The sequence below is a fragment of the Pseudovirgaria hyperparasitica genome (genome assembly GCF_010093815.1).
Source record: "Pseudovirgaria hyperparasitica strain CBS 121739 unplaced genomic scaffold EJ05scaffold_18, whole genome shotgun sequence".
Classification (NCBI taxonomy): domain Eukaryota; kingdom Fungi; phylum Ascomycota; class Dothideomycetes; order Acrospermales; family Acrospermaceae; genus Pseudovirgaria; species Pseudovirgaria hyperparasitica.
Genome location: NW_022985566.1, coordinates 648,364 through 670,400, shown reverse-complemented (window position 1 = coordinate 670,400; position 22,037 = coordinate 648,364). Strand labels below are relative to the sequence as shown.

Below are 22,037 nucleotides of genomic sequence, written 5' to 3'. Positions count from 1 at the left end.
AAGTGTCTTGTCTGTCTTGTGTGTTTCAAGCAATTCTGGCTGGGCGTGCGTTCCACAAGAAAACAAAACAAGCCCGTTCCCTGTATCTGACTCTCTCTCCCCCCCTGTGTGATGATTCCTTTCGATTGGAGCTGCTACAGCTGCTACTTAAGCCCCCGGACGGATGAGCCGGTCCGCTGGGTGGTTGGGTTTTCATCTTCGGTCTTGGGTCGTAAGAGGGTCTTGGTCAACTGCGGCGTGGTCTTCCCTGTTCCCCTAGCTGATTTCCTCACCTTTTCACTCTTCACTCTAGGAACATACTCCAGAATACTCCTCCTTTTTTCTCCAGCCGGCGTAATTATACACCTGCGTCGTTGCTTGTGAGATCACAAATTGCTTGCTACATTGTTGCTATTGTCTATATGCCTACACCATTCCTCCGTATCGACTACTACACTACACTATACCACCACCAATAACACATCTTTCTCCAAGCCACTGTGCTGTCGCTGTTGTCGTTGTCGTTGTCGTTGTCGTTGTCGTTGTCGTTGTCATTGTTGTTCACCGCCCGGCTCCACCGTCCATCCGTGGTCTGGCCCTTTCGACGTGCGAGTAAGCTGCCAACGGTCGGCAGAGCCAACTTATCAGGGACCTCCCTGCAGCACCATCACCCTTGTTTGATAATACGCTATATGACTTTACTCTCGGGCTGTATGTCTGTAGGAGTAAGAGCAGATCGAAGTGACAACATCACCGCGTCAAAGAAGATACATCCGTCTAACAAGAATTGATTGATGGTAGACATTCATCGCAGTATACTCACGCATACTCGTATGACCTTAGTCGTGATTCTGCTCTCCTTTCCAGCCCAATCAGGGCTTGGAGCAACCCAATGCTCTTTCGCATTCCATCAGTCAAGCTCGCGTCAGATCTGAATGGAGCGTGGTCCGACGCGCCATCGGTATGATATCAATAGGGACGTCGACAGTATAATGAACAGTGCAAGCATCTACCAGCCATTCCTTTGGCTTAGCCCTGTTTCATATCTTTGTGACCATGGAGTCCCACGGGATTCGTGGCCCCAGTCTGCCGAGCATCACCATCACTATCACATCCCTATCACACACCCGACTCAGTTACTCAGCCAATCCACTTCATCAACGCACTCGATGTCGCTTCCAACAGCGAGGCACTCGTTCGTTCGCACACGACACTATCGATGGCCACTGACTGCGCTCCACAGCAGCAACCACTCGAAACGCTAGAACGCCAGGTCCCCTTGCTACGAGGCACGGAACGCTGTGTCCGGCCTTAGTATTCTCTTCTGTGCCGGTCTGGGCACGGCACTGGTACGACACCGACGATGCTGCCCAAGGTGGGCTAACTCCACACTCGACTTACACGGTGATACCGTTACGCGTACCATGTGTGAACCTGCAAAGGTGTCATAATCGACTTTGGCACAGCAATCCTTGCTTGACTCCTGGTGCATGTCAGCTCTTCAATATGCTATTCTTATGGCGAACACTCTCATTCATGTTGCGCAGCCCAATGTATACGCAGCATGTCCTCATCATGTGACAGCCCCATTACGATCTAGATTTCCCGGTCATTAGGTAAGGTTGTATTATATTCCAGTGGCCATTGCTAGTACTACTACAATAAGAAGCGAACTAACCCCCTAACAGCGATTGCATAGTCCTGCTCTGCGTGGGGCCTCAAGTCCTCCAGTCGCCTGTCGACTCAAGCAAAGAAACTCAACACCTTCCAGGAGAGCCTCACTCCAGAGTCCATGAAACCGAGAGCAGGACTCTCCTCCACGAGCAAACAATTTCCAGACACCACCAAAGGCGTGCCTGCATTTGCAACATAACAGTCGTAGCAGAAGATCGCGAATACCAGGGGGAGCAGAAGCCATCCTAATTTCCGGTCCCGATCGCATGGAAACAAACCCCACAGAGCAACAAGCGTGGCAAGTACAAACGCTACGGTGCTGAAGATCCTAAAGTCTGCAGTTCTGCGCCCGGTTTGCAGAAAATCTAGTCCATCGTGATATTTGCAGCCATTGAGATTGGTGACGAGGTAGGCCGTGACTCCTTTCCACCTCCCCACAATGTACACCAGAGACAACACCCAGGAGACTACACCAAGTATGGCGAATATCCGATGCACTTCCACGGCCAAATGAAAGAGTACTGTAAACCCCGAGACTGAGATCCATCCTCCAGCTGCGCCCCGGTTTGTCGAGATGGCGAACGTCGCAATCCACATGGGCAGGAACAGGATCGTCGCAGATGCAAGGACACCTAGATACGCGGCGCTTTTCAGAGGCTGTTCGGATTCACTGGGCTTGGTGCGCAGTCTTTCGTATATGCTTGCGAATTTGTCGCGCAGGAGCGCTGAACATAGAGCACAGCATAGAAGGATGATCAAAAGAGCGAATGTGAATATGTCTCGGGTCCAGCTTCGCATGAGTGCAGCATCCTGGGTCTCGGCGGTGACGATGGTCAGATTGTGCAGGCGAACGAATTCATCAATCGAAGGAACCGACTTTGTCGACTCCCAGTGATGGCTAGGTAACCCGAGAGGTCCTGCAGTGGTGTTGGTCGCCATATCGCATGTAAGTGGCAACAGCCTTCAAACTGTGTAAGAGAACGAGATCTTTTTGAAGACTAAGGTGAAGAGATAGATGGGCAAGATGTGCGGATGTTACGTTCTCTCTCTTACCTGTTTATACGTGTTAGGCTGTTCTCAACCAAGGCAGCAAGGGCTAAAACAAAGACATGTGTGCCACATTCTTGAACTTAGAAGAACGCCACTTCGCCGGTCAAACTGACACTTGAGCTCCAGAAACCCAAGGCTGCATTCCTTGTATGAGCAACCAGTCCATGCAAATGAGGTAGAACAATATGACGTACACAGAGAAAGCTTGGCTCTGCTATTCACTAATGTGAGCTTCGCAGGGAACAGACAAAGTGAAGCGAAACCAAAGAATGAATCCTCGGCTCACGACTTGCCACTTCCATGACTGCTTGTTATACTATCGTCAGACTAGTCGTCCACTGGGACACTCTAACGTGGAACATGTCTGTGTCCTGTTATGTTTCGAAACCATTTTTTTCTAATTTCGACCATTTATATTTGGGTGAATTTGACAGAATTTCAGTCAGCGGCACTTATGGCGTAAAGTCAACAACGCGCAGAATATTAGGATCTATCAAAAAAATCGTACCAGCGATTTTCTACATAATACCCAGGGTTCAAGCCTGAAGGGTTGTAGTTTTTGTTGTTTTGCTCATTTGGCCGCTACTGCTTGGTTTTTGATATGTATGCGCTTTTTGTTTGCGTGTTATGTTAATCCCTGGATTGTTACTGGCCTCGTGCTAAGTTTCTACTTCTAGAATACGTCTAACAATATATTATAAAGGCAAGTTTAAAATCTTACTTAGAGGGAGAGGTATAATAAGATTCTGGACATTTCCTTCGCTTTTACCAGCTCTCGATGATTCGTGTTTCAGCGTGGACTATCACCGCAGCTCAGGCCCGTATATGGTTTCGAAGAATCATAAATAAGCCTATGAAGCACCATCGAACTGTTACAAGCAGCATCTGTTGCAAAATATAACAGTTGAGGTCGGTCGTGTGTCGTTTATGAAGGCGTAAGGCTGAAATGGGCTAGTCCCAACTAGCTCAAGCCCAGTCAGCCAGTGACGATAGAAGGACAAGAGGACAAGGTTGCGGACCGCGATGGCGAACAGATCCCATTACTCACCCTGTTGCTTGCCTATCACTCTCGCACGTACATCCTACGGCTCACCTTCCTGTCTTTCAATTGTTCAATTTCTTACCGCATCTGAGTAGCAGCGATCTTTTCTCTCTTGTATAGTATTTCACTCTAGAACTTTCCTTAGACCCTTAGCGGGGCTATACCATAACTCCGCTCTCACTTGAATCCCCTCATACGCAAACACTGCCAGCGGTCTCGATACCCAGTCCCGTCCTAAGACTACCTCCGACCCAAGTTTGGACCTACATCATCTGTGCAAGAGCTAGACCTAGCTATCTCCAAGAAACTTGACCCATTAGAAGTCGAAGCGTTGCCCCCGCCGAACATACTGAGGCCTGAAGGCCTTCTGTGAGAGGATGCACAAAACTTTCACAGGGTCTTCCCGCCGACAAAGGCAGGTAAATCTGTCGGGCCGGTCACCAAATGCGAATCCCTTTGGCTCCCGCGTAGGTCCACAAGCAACGGCAGCGAAGTTGCAAGAAGAGCGCGCGGAGAGGCAGTACCAACAAGCTCTGGAAAGCGGCACGAGAAGAGCACAACGGATATGGCGTGGCCACATGTCTAGATCTGAAGCTGCACAGCAGATGCGACAAGAGTTTATGGATCAAGAACTAGGCACTCAAAAGAAGATCACGAAGACAGTACTCGCATATGAAAGCCAAGATGAGGCTCTACTACAACTGAGGAGGCTGTTGTTCTTCTTTGAGCCTTCCAGTCATGCTGATCAGGCCTTGATAATATCCTTCTGCCACCGCTTTGATGTCACCGTCAGGTACCACATGTTGGACACCCCAACACGATACACCCATGCTCTTCTGCGGCTCCAAAACAAGATTCTCGCTGCCATAAATCATAGATGTACCCAAACCCAATCTGTGCAACCCGAAGCAATACCACAAGACAGTCATACAGTCGCTGAGCTTCTTGGCGCCCTCTCAGAAGTATCAAACCAGATTCCTGGGGCGTCTGCAAATAACGGGGCCAGTTACTTCGAATCGATTTCGCTTGTGATCGATCACTTGAAAGCATCTGTTTGTCTCCCCACATCTGGCAATAGTAGGCAGGAAGAGCTAGCCAACAAAATTTTGGATGCCGTGAAACTTCCTCTACGCTTGAACTCAGGTGCCAAGCTCTCCGAAGCATACAAATGGCTTTCAAACAGACTATTTATACATCGTGGGCTTACAGACAGCTTAGACGCATCTAAAATCAGGGTAATATCAGATTCTAAGACAACATCAACATTTTCTGGCTGGTTCAGCACATTCGAAGACTTCGTGGCCCGACTCGCAGACTCTCTCGACTACGGGCAGCTTGTCGTAGCCATAAGAAGTGGTCAAAGGGCCGATGCAACGAGCGCAAGTACTGTTGGGCCCTCGGAGATTGATAGCATCAAGGATGCAAACTACAGATTGCTAGGAATGTTCATCTATGTGAAAAGCCGATCACGAAGAGCTTCGGAAGGCACAGGCAATGACGACCTCGGAGACTACTCAACTGATAGTAACTTTATAGACGTGGTAACACGCCTTCTTCCATCCATCCCAGATCTCTCCCTCATGGTAGACCCACGATCGTCGAAATACGCACAGAATACACAGTTCTTATTCGATCAAGTTCATAAACTGGTGGACGAGACCAGTCTGCGGAACCTGACTTCGAATGCTCAGGAGACTGTCAAGTTTCAGCGGCCGTCGGTCGCGAGAGCCACATTGTATGCAAACTTTGCTTTGACTCTGGTCAGAAACTTCCCCTCAGAAGCCGATCAGATGCGGATGTGGCTGTTTCTTGGTCCCTCTCAGACATCACACGGGTCAAGCGCAGGACAATCCGCTATACAATTTTTCTGGAATGCCGCTAAACATACCGAGACCTTTGCGCAGGTCCGGAATGACAGACAGTCGATCAAATACATTGTACTTGATGCCAAGTTTTTTGGCGAGTTTCACCAGATTCCGCCCACTGCTGAGAGTGATTGGCGGGTGATTTTGATGTTTCTGGAGCTCTACACGTTCGTGTTGAAGGTGATGAATGACGATGAATTCTTTTCTACTGCAGATTCGAATACCGGTGAAGATGTACTTGGTCTGTCTCATACACGGGCCAGTGCTCTGCCTTTGGTCGATGTGCAAGATCTCGTGACATTTTTGAAGAACCTCGGACTGTCGCTCTATCTAGACGCCACGAGGCTAGACTCGAATTCTGGTCGTCCATCCGGGCCTAGGTCAATTGCGGATCTGTTCAAGATGCCACAAGATATTTCTGCTGCTGATGAATCGTCGCTGATAGGTCCAAGTGGTCCGACTGGGGCAAGCTTAACATACATGACTACCCTCGTTACGGGCTTGCTACGCATGATATACGAGCGCGACTCGCGGAGAGCGTTTCTCCCCAAGGATCACTGGTTGATGAACGATCGATTTAACGGGATATTCACTACGGATGAATTGTTCAAATCGCTCATCCAAATGGAAGTGGAAAATGCGACCAAGGATGAAGCCAATGGAGGCGACACAGAAATGGAAGATCGTCCCGCATCTCCATCTCAGGAAAGCGGGAGTCCCAATCGTATCATTGGAACCGGGCGGGCTCAACGCCTCGCGCAGCAGGACTCGCTTCGGAGACAGCAGAATCGTGCGTTCAGCGAACGGCAGCGGCTGTTCCTGAGGCCGCGCTTCGACGTCATGGAGAATATGCCATACACGATACCTTTCATGAAGCGTGTGCACCTTTTCCGGGAATTCGTCAAGACAGATAAGGTATGCTATTGACACGGTTTCCAGCTACAAAAGCTAACATTATTCCTGCAGGTGCTCCGCAGATTTGGACATGAAGAGGCAGAATATTGGCGCCATGCTGTTCATTCTCATGCAAATGGCGCAAGCCTACTTGAGCGACAAAGGGCGAGTATCAGGCGCGGGCACGAAATGAAGGATGCTTTTGAGCAATTTTACCAGATCGGTGATTCGCTAAAAGAGCCTATTCAGATCGTCTTCCTTGACAGTTTTGGTACAGTTGAAGCTGGTATCGACGGTGGCGGAGTCACTAAAGAGTTCCTCACGTCTTTGGCCACCCAGATTGAAAAGTACGAGTCCTTGGATATGTTTGTTGAGAATGAGCAGAACCTGATCTACCCGAACCCCTCTGCTATCGATGATATCAAGGAGACATACCCATACGAGCCGAGGCAGGTGGATGAAACGTTAAAGAAGTTTGAATTTGTTGGCAGAGTTATAGGGAAATGCCTCTACGAGGAAATCCTTGTCGACTTGAACTTTGCACCATTCTTCCTTCAAAAGTGGTCTCTCTGCGACGAGACGGGTGCTCCACTGAAAGAATCCGGCTTTCGTGCCACCCTCGACGACCTCCGCTATTACGATGAAGACCTCTACCGGGGTCTCCTGAGCCTCAAGAACTACGGCGGCGATGTTGAGTCCGACTATAATATTGACTTCACGACGATTGACACTGCAAAGAACTTAGATACTGGAGAGGTGCGCAACATCAGCCGGCCCCTTCGGCCCGATGGCGCAAATGTCAAAGTTACATCGGAAAACCGTCTTTTCTACGTCTTCGCCACAGCTCGTCACCGCCTTGTCCTCCAGCCCAGTCGGCAGACGAACGCTTTCCTCCGCGGGCTGTCGAGCATGATCAAGCCTCAATGGCTGCGCATGTTCAACCAGAACGAAGTTCAGACTCTACTTTCGGGCACCACTGCCCCACTCGACCTCAACGACCTGCGAAGGAATATATCCTACTCTGGTGTCTATCAGATCGGCACCGATGGGCTTGAACACCCAACCATTCAACATTTCTGGCGCGTCATGGAAAGCTTAGACGAGCAGGACAAGCGTGCGGTGATCAAGTTCGTCACCAGCACACCACGAGCTCCGCTGTTGGGCTTCGGGCAATTGAACCCTCCGTTCACGATCAGAGACAGTGGCCGGGACGAGGTGAGACTGCCGACGTCGAGCACGTGCGTCAATCTACTGAAGCTGCCGATGTACTCGAGCTTCGAGGTGTTGAGGGAAAAGCTGCTGTACGCAGTCAGTGCGGGAGCCGGGTTCGATCTTTCATGAATGGAATTCACTATCCATCGCCCGGGGAATCATAATGTATGAGACAATCAATGAGCAACGCGTAGATGTGGTTGGTGATCCGCTCGAGATATTCATGACGTGTCTGTCTCCCTGGACTGCGGACATGTTAGGTCAATGTGCCAATCGCGGCTGATAGACTTCAGATACAAAATCTGTATAGAAAAACGAAGTAATGCTTCCATGCAACCGCGTCGCAGACGAACTGCAGGATCAAAACACCAAAGTACTTGAATGGCCGTGCTGATACTCTTACGACCTGTGGTGTAGATCACTTGGCTAACACGTTACAGTGTGTAGAGAACGGGTAAGGGGACCTTGAATTGCTAGGTGATATCAATCGAAAACGCACAGAGCAGAGCAAGAAGGTACTTTACTGCTCATAGTGAGGTTATATATACGTATTCCAGCTCACTCGTACTTGTCCCCTGTGCACTGCCCCCAAAAATCCCGGACCCCCCCTTCCTACATCTTCCTCCATCCATCTTCACATGAAACATATATTTCTACTCCGCTCATATACCTTTCTCCACATCCGCCTACTCTGCCTCCCACTACACGCCTCAAATAGCCCTGAATCTCATCTCCCCATTCGACTCCAGAATTTATACCCCTCCAACAAAACCCCTGGCTCATACGCACAGAAGGCTCTTGACTCACATACTATCCATGTCTACGCGAATATGCGCCTGCGTGTCTGTCTGTCTGCCTATCTGCCAGCCAGCTATCCTACCTCCCGTTTAAACACCAATATGTATATAGTAGTAACGACGATGAACATGACCATGACGATGATGGCGATGATGATGATTTGGTAGTAACGATGGAGGGCGTTCATGCCAACAAGCATCCTATCAACGACCAGGCTCGATAGCAGGTTGCAAATGTACTGCTAGGCGCGAATGTAGATGCTTGGGCGTGAGGAGTGCGAGGGAAGAGTGGTAGAAGACATGTTTGTATCGTAGAAGGCAACGAGTCCGGAAGTCGCGGGCTGAGCGCGGCGAGGGCGCGGAGAAGGGGCATCGGGTATGGGATCCAGCGGTTATGTCTGTGAAACTGTGATTATCGGCGAGACGCGGGTTGTGGTTTCGACAGAAGTGTTGGTAATGGTGAGGTTGCATGGTGCTTTTCACTGGGGGCGTTTTTGGTGTTGTTGATGAGGACTGTGTTTGTGATGGGGTTGCGGCCGAGATTGATGTTGTAGTTTGGACTTGCTGGGCTGTGAGTGACGATCGGGTGGGCTTGTTGCGCTTTTGTTTGGGTGGTGGGTTTGGGTGTGGACGGGAGGAGGTGGTGGAGAGGAGGGTGAGGAAAGGGGTGAAAGGGGTACTGGGTAAGAAAGGGTTATGGTCTGTCAACCTAGCACACATGTGAGTATCTTTCAGATACACACTGGTAGAAAGACTGTAAAAAGGCCTTGCATCACGTATAAACATGAAGCACTTCTACTGTTCCTTTCTGGTTTGACGTTTGATGGACCTGACACTGTGTGGTGTAGACCAAATACAACGATGGCGCCGTTTGTATGAATCATCGTGTCCTACCGAGTCATTGGACTGTTTTTGTACTGAAAGGGGGAAGCAGCGACGGGAGAAGCAAAAAGGAAGAATGCGGATGTCCAACAGGCTTTGTCCGCTGCTGTAGCATTGTGCAGACTTCGAAATGATAGGGCTAGGCTAGTCAGAGGATCTTGTTCTGCTTGGTCTACAGTGTCAAGACATCAAAATTTTGCCGGGGTACAGTATAGACATTGTCTCAGGCTATCTCAAACGAGAGCTCTGGCAAAGTGCAGAAAATACTCTATGCAATATATGGAAAGAGTGTTATGGTCCCGCTAGTTCTGAGTCAACAATGCAGCTTGCCCGCCGTTCTCGACACGCTCAAGGAATCTCCGTGGCATGGAAAAGGAAAACCTACAGTCTGTTGCACAGTGGTGAAGAATTGAATTGTATGGGCTGTTGCAGGGTGTTGTTGCGTAACTTGCCACTCAGCTGTCAGCATCCAAAGACGGTAACCTTGCTGCGAGGTAACAAAGAGATACACCAAACACAGTGCATCATGGTGACAATAGCACAAATGTCCCCTCCAGCCATGAAGATCATATATCATGCCATGCTCTCCTTTCCCAGGCAGTATCCAGCTTCTTTCGCTGCTTTGCACAATCACACATTCACCCGCCTTGCTGCCTGAATATTCTCGCACTAACCACTGCGAGGGCCCGAACTGCTACTACTGTTTTCTATATTATACGCCAGCATCTCTTTACTCACTTGCGAAACTGGAACGGAGTCCGTCTTCTTGAGGCCTTCCATCCCACTCGAGGTGTTCCGCACTCCCTTGTGTCGTCACAATGGGTACTAGGGGTCTCTATAGCTATAGATACCGTGGCATATACTATACTTACTACAATCGGCTGTATGGATGTTCCACTTATTACCCCCTGACGTAATTTACTTATTGTAATAGTGACTCATATCCGACTGTCTTGGGCACCGAGCTTGCAGAGAAGGTCCCAAATGATCGCGACTCGTATCTAAAATGGCTCGAGAACATGAGGTCCAAGTATGAGGACATGTCCAGGATAGTTGAGAAGTTCAGAGCCATACCTAACGATAGTCGTGAGCGCCGGAAACGTCGGCGCCTAGACAACATTACCATCGACGCGGAGGCAAAGTTGTATGAAATACCTTCTGATTTGAAGCCCGACTTGGATATATGGTAGGCAGCAAGATCCGAGCGACCAGGCTTACACTGATATACTCTTGTAGCATAGAATGGACCTACGAATTCGACTTGGACTACGAGCGCTTTGTCGTCCAAGGATATGGCTCGCATGACCCTGTGGCTTTTGACCTGTTTGATATACAGACCAAGTGGTCCCAGGTTGCTGAAGAGCTGGAAATGACTTTAGGCAACGACCGAAAATTGCCTGAGCATCTCCGAGATCTACTACACAAGGCCCCGGAGTCGGAGTCTTCACTTGAAGAATGTAGCGCCAGTAATATCATGCAGATGAAGAGCCCACAGGAGAATCCATTCCGTCTTCAGCTTAAATTAGTAGTGCCCAAGACGGCTTCCGCATTGCTGCACAAGCCGGTATTTGCTTGGGCTTCGCGTTTGTTCAATATTCTCATCGACAAGCATCACTCATTGGTCCCAGTCCCCGCCAGACGTCCAATCCCCATCAGTCCTCCAGAGGCATGTATCGGAGACGGCGTGAACTATCATGAGCTCATGTTCCTCCTCCTGACGACGGCTACGCACTCTCCGGCCTTGTTACGAGTTGTTCGTGATGTTGAAGTCTCATACAAACGACATGGGCCATACATGACGATCAAACCCCTGACTGCAGAGTCGAGGGCTCGAGAGTTTGCCACGGAAGCCCTGTCAGGATTCTACCTCGAAGGCCAACAGCCTGGCAATATTTCAAAATCACACTACTGGCTTGAGGGTGTACTCGTCATCTTTAGTGACGACCTCTGTGCCGATGGAGAGCTTACTTCAGCGATGGAAGAGATTTTTGTCAGAGGACTGGGGAAAGCAAAAACTATTTTCTACGGCTTAGCGTATGACGCCTTCAGTCACATTGCTTTCGCCAAAATCAACGGAAAGTTGATCGAACATTCGAACGTCATGGTATTTGCTGATTTGATCAAATGCGATGAGTCTACCATCAGTCTGGAGTGGCGCGGGCTACCGGTCACTGCGTCAAGAGCATTCGCAATGCTGGCTCTTGTCTTCGAGGAAGCCCAGCTACTCACACTCAAGCCGCGAGTAGGCAATAGCGGGGTCTTTCCTAACGAGATTTATCAACTGATCTTGAGCCACGTCCATGATCCAAAGACGCATGAAGCCTGTTTGCGTGTCTCGCGTGCTTTCCGAGATCTCGCCTCCCGTCATCTCCCACTCACCGATGACGTCGAACTGCGGAAGCTACCTGGTCCAAAGCTGGGATTCTTTCATTCTGCCGACCAGCGCTTTATGGGAGAGGATGTCGTGTCCGGAGAATATTTCACGTATGGGGAGGAGGGCTATGACCCTGAAAAACGTAGACGCCGTAAGCTTCCTTCGTACCTAACATTCATTGGACGATCCAATGATCGGTTAAACTATCTAGCTGGCGGCGGATTCAATGTTGATATATCACGGCCAGTTGATCCCAAAGAACCTGAAGACATGTAGCGAAGTTGGGAAGTCATGGGTGCATTGACCAATGGCTAGTTTCAATAAAAGGTTCAAAGAGGAAGCGATGAGTGGTTAACATGGCAGGTTATGAACCCATCAGGCATATGGCGTACAAGCGGACGGCAAATATGAGAAGTCCACAAAACTATCTGAATACTCCTCGTTTTCAAACGAATTTAACTATCTGACGTTGATAGACAGAGAACGTGCCTAAACCATTAGCGTAAGACGCTAGCTGAATGTGGGGTAGCTCCACCACAGTGTATCCAACTAGAATTCCCTTCTAACAATAACAACTGACTGGATCTTTTCATCACTCTATCTTCTACAATCCCGCCCAGAACACCAGAACCCATGTCCTCCGACCCAATATCATACACATGCACCTGTCCGGCGTCCACAAATGGCGGCTCCATCCTGCTCTTCTACCGCTACTTTGCAAACGACCCCGTGCTTCCCCAAAGCCCACCATCTCAACACAACAGCCCCCAAGATTCCGTGAACCCCCAATTGTCCCAAGACCCCGAATCTCTCGCCACATTCCACCGCACTCTCGCGTCCAGGCTCAACATCGCCGGCAAATTCCGCCTCTCGCACGAAGGCTTCAACATCACCCTCGGCGGCCCCACATCCTCCATCACCCAGTACATCGCCGCATGTACCACGCACTGGAGCTTCGCCGGCCTAGACCTCTCCACCGACGAGCAAGTAGCACGCTTCTTCAAGCCCACACCCGGCTGCGCATGTGCCTTTGGGCAGGTCCTCTCCGTGCGCGTGACGTCCGAGATCACGCCCCTCGGCATCACAAACTACTCGCCCGCGGACTGGAGCTGTGTCACGCCGCTGAGGCCGAGGGAGTTCCATGAGATGTGCCGACGCGGGGATGTCAGGGTTGTGGATGTGCGGAATCATTATGAGAGTCGGATTGGGTATTTTGTTACGGGGAAGGGGGAGAGTGCGGTGCGGCCGGGCGTGAGGCGGTTTAGTCAGTGGCCTGGGTATGTGGCGCGGCATGTGCTGGGGGATGAGGGCTGGAGTGGGAGGGAGGGGGTGTTGACGTATTGTACTGGTGGCGTGAGGTGTGAAAAGGGGGCGAGGTGGATGGCGGAGGTGATGCAGAGGGAGAGGGATGTGCCGGTGTATACGCTTGATGGCGGGATTGTGGCATATCAGGCGTGGGTAAAGGGAGAGGTCGAGGCGGGGAGGATGAGAGGGGAGGAGAGTTTGTTTAAGGGGCGGAACTACGTGTTTGATGGGAGAGGGGCAATCGGAGAGGGCGAAGGCAAGGCGGTAGCGGTGTGTCAAGGGTGCGGGGTTGGGGATGATAGACTGGGGAAGTGTATTGGTGTCGGATGTCATCTGGTTCTGGTTGTTTGTGAGGAATGCGACGGAAATGGCGGTGTCTTTTGCTGCGACGATTGTCGGGAGGTTGACGCAGAGACGGAGAAGGGCAAGGGACGGAGGATATGCGCGTGTGAGAGAGAGCGAGAGAAGAGTCTTTGGGGTGACGGGGGCGCTAGACTGGGTGCTTTGCAGCGCCGAAAGAAGACTAAAACTCATGTGAATCGATAGTTGTGTTCACTATCGCACTGCCATTGACAAGTGAGTGATATCGCGGCGCTACTACACTTATGGTGCCCTGAAGTCGTATAGAAGTAACATTCAAGAGATTAAGCACTTTACAGAGCGTGTTCGGAGGAGATATCATATTTGGTGAGCTTTAGAGCGATCTAGAGATCCGACAATCATGTCGGCTACAGGGCCCTTGCAGCAAAATAGACTCGAAAGGCAGGCTCAGCACGTAAACCCGACCTAGAGAGGCACTTCAACTCGAATCTCAAACATACCATAATGCCTTGAGACCACCAACTCTGAGCCTAGCTTGATAGAAGATGAGTTATACGGGCCAGGGGAAAACCTCTTTCGATCATCCCAAAGATCTTAGCGAAGGTCGTTGCAAAGACTCATGTTACCGTCAGTGAATGGCCATATCTTTTATACCAGGTGAGAGCAGCTCTAGCCTAGATACCAGGTTCGAAGTTGGCTATGAGCGCCAACGGCAGAAATCTTCATGTAAACATTGCACACTTTCAGAAGAAGTTCAGTTCTGTGTGACTCCTCCCGGAATGGAAGACGATGAAGGCTCCGCCGATATGGTAGTGAGGGTAGTATCGGCGGTGGTCTCGTCAAATAAATGGTTTAACTTATCAATGTGATTTTGGAAATACACAAGCTGGTGCTGCGTTGCTTTTCCGGCAGCGACAGTCTTCAATAGACGTCTGAAAGTCATGTCTGATTGCGCTCGTCGAGCCAATTCGGAAATAACGAGATGCTCTTTCGGTGGCGCAGTCTTATCCGTTTCAGCAGATTCATGATTCGGGTGTCCAAGAGAATGGTCAGATAGTTCAGTATCGGCGTCATCATCAGACGGACTCGGCGATTCCTGAGCGTCTTCAACATCCTGATCTTCGCCGTTCAAGGAAGTGAGTGTCGCATGGTCTGCAATGCCACCATACGAGTCATGGCCAGACAACGTTGGTGAACCTCCCCTCTCCTCTTCAGTCTTTAGACTCTGCAGCACTTTCAACTCCTCGATGTGACCTTGGAAATACCTAAGCTGGTCCTGCGTTGCTTTCCCGGCAGCAACAATGCTCATTATATTCTTCAGCTTCATGTCCGACGTCGCTCTCGTAGCCAGTCCATGGATTATGGGATCTGGAGCTTCGGCTCGCTTTGCTGATGGATGAGTTCTTTGCGTTGAGATATTCATAGCGTTCAGTAATGCCACCGTATCTTTTGAGTTTGCTGCGTTTCGACTTTTCTGTAGCGTCGCATTAACAACGATTCGTTTGCATCAGTGTTAGTAGATTGATAGGACAGGGAATCAAAACGTCGTTTTCAGATGAGAGCAGCCTGCTGTGCGATACTTACATCTCCTCACATACCATGGAAAAGGAATGTCGAACAAGGTGTAAGAAATGGAGATGGAGCCCGAGGGGCGGAAGACTGCGGAAGAGCGAACTGGGTCCCTATGCTGCTTCCCTTGCACGTTGTCAGACTCCGAGCATACACCACGCGCTAAGCAACAAGTTTGTTGTCGATAAAATGTTTGTTTTAACGTCATGCCTTCTTCACTTTTGTCGAAACGAGCGGACACACCGCTTATATTGCTTCGATCGTGCGTCTCCAGCATATAATTTTTTTTCTTTCCTCAACCTCTCTTCTACTCCAGACTGCATATACACCGAGTAGGCGAAACCAGCGTGTCATCACCAGAATCGTAATCCAGCCAGTGTCAAGAAGCCACAATACCGTTGTCTTCTGGACCTCCCAACGCATCTACGTGCGCCCCTCACAATTCGCAATGCTTCTGTTCTGTGGCTGATCAGATCGGATCGTTTGCAAGTACCCACGTTATTGTACTAAGCTACATTCTACTGTCTGTTTCGTAGCATGTTAGATGTCATACCGCATCGAATATAGATTCTGGGTGATACTGCAGATATTGGCTTCGAGAAACGTGAATGGAAGTCCACTGGCGACCTGATTGTGCCTCCATAAGCCAATTTAGTCAAGGCGCAACTTCTTCTGTTAGACTTCAACTTCATTATTACCGCCTTGTTCTAGTCGTCGTATAATCCTGAACTTCAACTCCGTCCCCCACACCATGTCCTACTGACACTCTTGTCTAATAATGCACACTAATATAAAGAAATCAGCAATCAGCATTTCTGCAACTGCCGTATTCTCATTAGTCAATTCTGCAGAGTGTCTACTATACGGAGTAAACTTCCAAAACGGCGGAAGTCAGTATATACCTTCAGAAGAGCCCCCTTCAGGACCACTTGACTTTCATGTCTCCATATCAAGATAAGAAAGACCTACCCCCTCGTAGCTAGCCCCTGATCGAAGTGACACTTCGCAGGAAAGCAAAAAGCATACGGCTAGCAATATATTAGTAGATCCAAATAGTTATCAAGTGTAGTGCTCGGATGCAAGTCTTACCCTAGACAAATCGCATCAGATGAGCACACGTCGTGACAAAACACAACCAATCACCCACTAAACCCATCCCCCTTAACGCCCCATAAAAACCCTCAAAACCCACAACTACCATACACTAACCCAACAGAAAAAACAGCCAAAACCGACAAATATACACATACGCAACGTCACAATCCCACCGTAGTACCCAAACCATCCCTCTCCCCCACCACCACACCACGCACCAACCCTCACATACCCTCGACCCAAACAACCAATCTACCTACACCCAGAATCTCCACACGATACGATGTGATATGATGGGATTTCTGCGCCAAGGGTGTCGATCGGATTCCATACCGGACCTTGATCATTTTCGCATATGGATCTTTTCGCATGTACACATGACTCCGAGATCTTACTCGGAGGATACGGGCTTTGACAAGCCCATACTCGACTTGGTGAACGAGGATTGAACTGCGTCTTCTCCGCCTGGGAAGCATGGGTGTTTTCCACAGTTAGTGTGATGACAGTCGCGAAAGCTAGCACAGCACGTCGAGGAAATTGGGTTCACAGAAAGAAGTTTTGACATAGGAACAGGTTTGGTGCAATATACAGTCGCCCCCGGCACATCCGACACTCTCATCGACTTGATACATTCACGCACGTAGCAATCCCGAACGATCTATCGTGTAAAAAAAAATAAAGCCCTTTTCTTTCACGGACTCCCCCACCCGGCAATGGCACGATGCCGCCAAGTCTATTCTTCCTCTTTGATCGCCTTGTTCTTCTCGATCGTCTCCTCCTTGTTGGAGGCCTCGTTGGCAGATGCCTCATCAATGTAGTTGTCGCGGAATGCGCGGATACGATCTACGGGGTTGGGTAGCCTGGAGTGGTGGTCCTCGATGATCTGGCCCTTGCCGATCAGCGTGATGATGATGGAGGCACCAACAATGAAGGTCAGGACGAAACGGTAGACCGGGTACCATGTTGGAGCCCAGCCGCGCTTGGAGGCGCGCGAGTCTGCGTAGTAGAGGTAGGTAAAGGCAAGAAATTGGGTTGAGAGGGCGAAGATGGGCGAGAGCATAATCGTAGGCCAGGCAATAGCTGGAGCGACGATGCCGATGGCATATCGTTTAAAGCCCTGGCTGCCGCCGTACTTGGCCCATTCAAGACCCCAATGAATAGCGCCGAGGAAGGAAATGATCTGTGTCGGACGTCAATGTTTATCGGAACACATGGTTGAATCAGCTACGAACCACAGCGCCGTATCCAATTTGCATCGGCTCAATAATTTGCAACAGAAGGTCTGCAGATTGTCCAGACATAAGGTATCCGGAGCCGTGAATGGCATTGGCATTGATCTCGGCTGCGCAATAGACTGTCGATAGCGAGGTGACAAGGTAGGGAATGACTCCGGCAAGACCGACAGCTATAGCCTCCTTAGGAACTGCCTCGAGGGAAAAGGTCTCTTTGATGACAGTCTGCGAGGTCTCATGAGCATGCTTCACCAATATCATCCTGGGTAAGCGGGGCACAAACCAGATCAGACTTCACACCGGCCATCATGTCAACGTCCTTTTCCGGCTCTTGTGCACCAACCTCACCAAGGACTGGGTGGATTGAGGAGTCCGTGGCCACGATCGCTGGGTTGGATGGAATATCTTCATATAAAAGGCTCTTTTCTAGCTCCTGATCCTGAACGTTCAGCGTAGACTTGTAACGCGCCAGAGCATGCGTTGTTGGCTTTGCAAGGGCTTGCGGGCGCTTGAAGGCCATTGTACAGAGCTTCGAGGACGCTTGTGTCATGTTGGCTGGGCCTGAGAAGGCCAATCGAGTCGCATGGGACGTGGAGGGCTTGATTGCCCGCATCAAGCCGCGGCAAGCTCCTGTGCGCATCATTATCGCGGATGAGTCGAAGCAGTTTCTGAAGAGGTATTATGCGTATCGGTAAGGGTGTGGCGTCTCCAATTGACTGTACTGTAGCAGTCAATGGAGCTGATGGGAGCCTTTTCGGGGGCGTAGAGTGGAGATGGACGTCGTGTGAAGTAACCGAGTGAGAAGAGCTTCAGCAAGAACTGAGGTCGAAAGTGACACCTGTGCCGGAAAATGCCTAGCTTGAGCACGGGCCAGCTTCTCCCTGTACCGAGCCGAACAATGCATCTGCCCTCTTGGTCTTGTAAGCTCGTGTTCAATTAACTAGTATGTACTAAATATTCGAGACGAAGGGGAGTGTTTAAATTAGTACTCTATAATTTAAAATGATGCACAATACCCGACGTACAAGATCCACGCAAAATTGTCTGATGAAAAGGGTGCTCAAAGAATCAGATCTTCATCCCGCATAGGCCTTAGAACAAACCCATTTTTGAAAAACGTCGCTACTGATGCTACATGCATTCAAACTTATCTCAAGTTAAATCTTCGCCTTGCTTTCAAGACGACTCGGAAATCCCATCCCCATTGACACAGAATGAGATAACCATAACCCACGAGAAATTAATACATATACACACATGATGATCTCCATTAACTTTTACTCGCCCTTGAGCTTGTCTTGTGTAACGTTAAATGCATGCTCCAGCAGCTCCTTCTCCTCCCTTGTATGCACGCTCTTCAAACCAGTTGCCACACTGGCGCTGGGGTTTCTTCCAGCATACATGACGTGGCGTCGGTTGTGGTACTTCGTCTGGTTTAATAGCGTCTCAATTCTTGGCTGAGTGAAGCTCCATGCACCGGCGTTTAGCGGCTCCTCTTGGGCCCATACAATGGTCTTCGCGTTCGGGTAACTGTCAAGGTTCTCCTTCAGCTGCTCCCATGGGAACGGATGTAGCTGCTCAATTCGGGTAATTGCGATGTCCTTGCGGCCCTCTTGTTCACGATGTTTGGCAAGCGCAGTGTATACTTGGCCAGAGCATAGAATGACCCGACTTATGGAGTCGTGCGCATCGATATCGCCGGTCTCATGCGCAGGATCAGGGATGATCCATTGAAAGCCGGACTCGCCGGTGAATTCACTGATATCCGAGCGGGCCATAGGGTGGCGGAGTAGATTCTTGCTGAAGAATAGGATGAGAGCTAGTGTTAAGTCAGTAGGTGAGCGAAAAGTCAATACAACTATGAAACTTACGTTTGCGGAATTGGCGATTCATCTGTCGTCGAAGAATGTGGAACATGTTCGATGGCTTGGTGAGGTACGCGATCTGCATATTGCAGTCTTGGTGTTGACGGACGATTTTGTCTTCGGCTGGGAAGATGCGCGGATCCTCGTTACATAGCTGGAGGTATCGTTCCATACGACCTGAAGAATGCTCTGGGCCTTGACCATCGTATCCGTGAGGCAAACTCATGACCAAACCGCTGCGCTGAAGCCATTTGACTTCACCTGATGCAACGAACTGATCGATGATACATTGTGCATTGTTAGCAAAGTCGCCGAATTGAGCCTCCCACATGACAAGTGCATTTGGTGACGATAGAGAATAACCATACTCGAATCCGAGGACACCGAACTCGCTCAAAGAGGAGTTGGAAATGACGAATGTGGCTTGGTCGTCGCTCAAGTTCTGCAGTGGGGTGTGCGTATTTTCTGTCTCTTGGTCGTGCAGTACAGCATGTCGCTGAGAGAAAGTACCACGCTCTACATCCTGTCCAGAAACTCGTACGTGATGGCCATCTAGCACAAGCGAACCGAATGCGAGTGCCTCAGCCGTAGGCATATCAATGTTTTTGCCTTCAGTCACTGTCTTTGCACGACCTGCCAAGATACGCTTGAGATTGCGATGGACAGCAAAACCTTCAGGAGCACCTCCAATCTTCGCAGCAATTTCCTTCAGTACGCTCTCATCGACGGCAGTAGGTAGATGAGGCAGTACTTCAGTAGCAAGCTCCTTTGGTGACTTGAAGCCGTTCCACGCAGATGTAAGCCACTCTTTCGCAGTAGGTGTGTAATCTTTGCTTCTGTTAAAACTTTCTTCCAGCATGCCCCATACCCAAGCCTTGTGCTCATCAATGTCTTCCTTAGTGAAGGTCTTCTCCTCAAGAAGCTTCTTCTCATAAGTGTCTAGGGCGGGCTTGTGTTTTGCAATGCGTTGATACATGAGCGGTTGAGTAAAGAACGGCTGGTCGGTCTCGTTGTGACCCTGCTTACGGTAGCAGACCATGTCAATAACAACATCTTTCTTGAACTCAGCACGGTAGTCTGCAGCTAGCTGGCAAACGAAGTTAAGAGCCTCTACATCGTCGCCATTGACATGAAACACAGGTGCGTCAATAGCCTTGGCGATGTCTGAGCAGTATGGAGTGGAACGAGAAAAGCGAGGATCAGTAGTAAAACCAATCTGATTGTTGACGATGATATGGATAGTACCGCCAGTATGGTACGATGGTAGAGTGTGGAAGCCCATCGTCTCGTAGACGATACCCTGGCCGGCAAAGGCAGCATCACCGTGCAGTAGTACTCCCATGGCAGTCTTGGCTTCCTTCTCGTCCTTGTTGTAGTGCAATATGGCTCGGGTCTTGCCAAGAACCACTGGGTCCTCAGCCTCCAGATGCGATGGGTTGGCTACCAGGGAGAGTTGGACACGCTTTCCAGACGGCGTGGGTCGTTCAAAGTTCATTCCCAGATGGTACTTGACATCGCCCGAACCTTCGTCGGCTGGATCGGCAGAGCCAGCGAACTCGCTGAAGATAGATTCGTTGGGCTTACGAACGACATTACTCAAAACGTTCAATCGACCACGATGAGGCATTCCAATGACGATGTCCTTAACACCATAGTCGACACTTCGGTCAATAAGAGCTTTCATCCCAGGAATCAAACTCTCTCCACCTTCAAGACCAAAGCGCTTGTCGTTGGGATACTTTGTGGCCAAAAAGGATTCGAAACTAGTGCCCCAAATTAGACGATCTAGGATTCGTCTCTTCTCGTCGACTGAATATTTGTAGGGCTGCTCAATCTCCACTCGGGCACGCAACCAATCGCAATGCTCTCTATCCGGAATGTGAATGTATTCTATGCCGTACGAACCACAGTAAAGCCTCTCGCAAGCTGCAATGATATCCCTCAGCTTCATCTTTTCGCGGCTTTCGTTCTTAAATGCCGGAAGAATACCAGGACCTAGCGCAAATTCCTGGTCGAGATCCGATTCTTTGAAGTTGTAATGAGACAGTTCCAGCTCTTTCGGTCGTTTGTATCCGAACTGCTCCGCCTCTGTACGAATGCCCAGAGGATCGATATTAGCCTTGTGATGACCTCGGGCTTGATAAGCGCGAACTAGAAGTTGGACTTTGAGATGGTTCATGGTATCATCGCCCTGTCCAGTCTGCATTCCCATGCCTGGAGAGAACTGTGGTCCAGTACCTCCATGGAGGGCCGGCATTATGGTGGGCGGAGGCTGAAAGGCTTGTGACACTGGCATGTCACCATTTTCCATGTTCCTGAAATATACTTGCCACGATATATGGACGCTCGAAGGATCTTGCTTCCATTGCATATACATTTCATCGACATAGTTTGCTGTATTTCCCTGAAGGAAGGAGTCGTTCGGATCCTGATGACGTTCAGTTAGATGAGCTAACAGCTGCGCACGAATGTTGTACATACAACTCCTTTGTTTGTGTCTTCGGCGGCGATCGCATAGCGGCGAGCTTGTTGCAATTGAGAAGTCAGGGCTATGCATCGTCTCTTCGACACCAATGACGTTGCTGAAGCTCTCGCTGCTGTGGAGAAGTTTGATCGAGCGCCACAGCTACCGCAAAGGATGCGGCTGCTGGCGCGCTGTACGGGAATGCGCAGCATGGCGATGCTTGCGCAGGTTATAAGTTGATGTGGAGAATTAGGAGGATGGAAGAGAGAGATCCATAGAAGGAGGCGAGGTTGATAAAGCAAACGTAGCAAAGGCCAAAGCCACTGCGGTCAGGGTTCTGGGTTGAGCTCAGACGCCGATCCTAAGGAGCAGTTTTGGAGCAGTATTAGAGCGGCAAAATGTCCGTTATTGCCGCAG

The 22,037-nt window shown here is 49.8% G+C and overlaps 8 protein-coding genes across 8 annotated transcripts; 3 read left to right on the top strand and 5 right to left on the bottom strand.

The window, feature by feature from the left end:
• Positions 1–1,722: 1,722 nt before the first annotated feature.
• Positions 1,723–3,005, bottom strand: EJ05DRAFT_489718 (uncharacterized protein; the record flags this gene model as incomplete). Its single annotated transcript, XM_033745811.1, has 3 exons — positions 1,723–2,614; positions 2,707–2,749; positions 2,990–3,005. The coding sequence occupies 3 exons, from the start codon at positions 3,003–3,005 to the stop codon at positions 1,723–1,725; spliced, it is 951 nt and encodes a 316-aa protein (XP_033596461.1).
• Positions 3,006–3,739: 734 nt separating this feature from the next.
• EJ05DRAFT_480019 (uncharacterized protein) lies at positions 3,740–8,266 on the top strand. The gene is made up of 2 exons (XM_033744792.1): positions 3,740–6,525; positions 6,577–8,266. Exons 1-2 carry the CDS (start codon positions 4,123–4,125, stop codon positions 7,843–7,845), a joined length of 3,672 nt encoding a protein of 1,223 aa, XP_033596460.1. The 5' UTR covers positions 3,740–4,122; the 3' UTR covers positions 7,846–8,266.
• A 296-nt stretch (positions 8,267–8,562) lies between these two features.
• On the bottom strand, positions 8,563–9,233 carry EJ05DRAFT_514493 (uncharacterized protein; the record flags this gene model as incomplete). The annotated part of the gene is made up of 1 exon (XM_033748535.1): positions 8,563–9,233. One exon carries the CDS (start codon positions 9,231–9,233, stop codon positions 8,718–8,720), a length of 516 nt encoding a protein of 171 aa, XP_033596459.1. The 3' UTR covers positions 8,563–8,717.
• Positions 9,234–10,213: 980 nt separating this feature from the next.
• EJ05DRAFT_521293 (uncharacterized protein) lies at positions 10,214–12,202 on the top strand (the record flags this gene model as incomplete). Its single annotated transcript, XM_033748763.1, has 3 exons — positions 10,214–10,278; positions 10,330–10,581; positions 10,632–12,202. 3 exons carry the CDS (start codon positions 10,214–10,216, stop codon positions 12,043–12,045), a joined length of 1,731 nt encoding a protein of 576 aa, XP_033596458.1. The 3' UTR covers positions 12,046–12,202.
• Positions 12,203–12,356: 154 nt separating this feature from the next.
• EJ05DRAFT_541563 (uncharacterized protein) lies at positions 12,357–13,620 on the top strand (the record flags this gene model as incomplete). Its single annotated transcript, XM_033749670.1, has 1 exon — positions 12,357–13,620. Exon 1 carries the CDS (start codon positions 12,403–12,405, stop codon positions 13,618–13,620), a length of 1,218 nt encoding a protein of 405 aa, XP_033596457.1. The 5' UTR covers positions 12,357–12,402.
• A 64-nt stretch (positions 13,621–13,684) lies between these two features.
• On the bottom strand, positions 13,685–15,070 carry EJ05DRAFT_514491 (uncharacterized protein). The gene is made up of 2 exons (XM_033748534.1): positions 14,980–15,070; positions 13,685–14,869 (listed from the first exon to the last, which is right to left on the bottom strand). Exon 2 carries the CDS (start codon positions 14,816–14,818, stop codon positions 14,150–14,152), a length of 669 nt encoding a protein of 222 aa, XP_033596456.1. The 5' UTR covers positions 14,819–14,869; positions 14,980–15,070; the 3' UTR covers positions 13,685–14,149.
• A 1,531-nt stretch (positions 15,071–16,601) lies between these two features.
• On the bottom strand, positions 16,602–18,086 carry EJ05DRAFT_480018 (uncharacterized protein). The gene is made up of 3 exons (XM_033744791.1): positions 17,575–18,086; positions 17,292–17,516; positions 16,602–17,239 (listed from the first exon to the last, which is right to left on the bottom strand). The coding sequence occupies exons 1-3, from the start codon at positions 17,809–17,811 to the stop codon at positions 16,793–16,795; spliced, it is 909 nt and encodes a 302-aa protein (XP_033596455.1). The 5' UTR covers positions 17,812–18,086; the 3' UTR covers positions 16,602–16,792.
• Positions 18,087–18,231: 145 nt separating this feature from the next.
• On the bottom strand, positions 18,232–21,876 carry EJ05DRAFT_541561 (2-oxoglutarate dehydrogenase E1 component mitochondrial precursor). Its single transcript, XM_033749669.1, has 3 exons — positions 21,638–21,876; positions 19,163–21,584; positions 18,232–19,110 (listed from the first exon to the last, which is right to left on the bottom strand). The coding sequence occupies exons 1-3, from the start codon at positions 21,830–21,832 to the stop codon at positions 18,569–18,571; spliced, it is 3,159 nt and encodes a 1,052-aa protein (XP_033596454.1). The 5' UTR covers positions 21,833–21,876; the 3' UTR covers positions 18,232–18,568.
• Between the last annotated feature and the right edge of the window lie 161 nt (positions 21,877–22,037).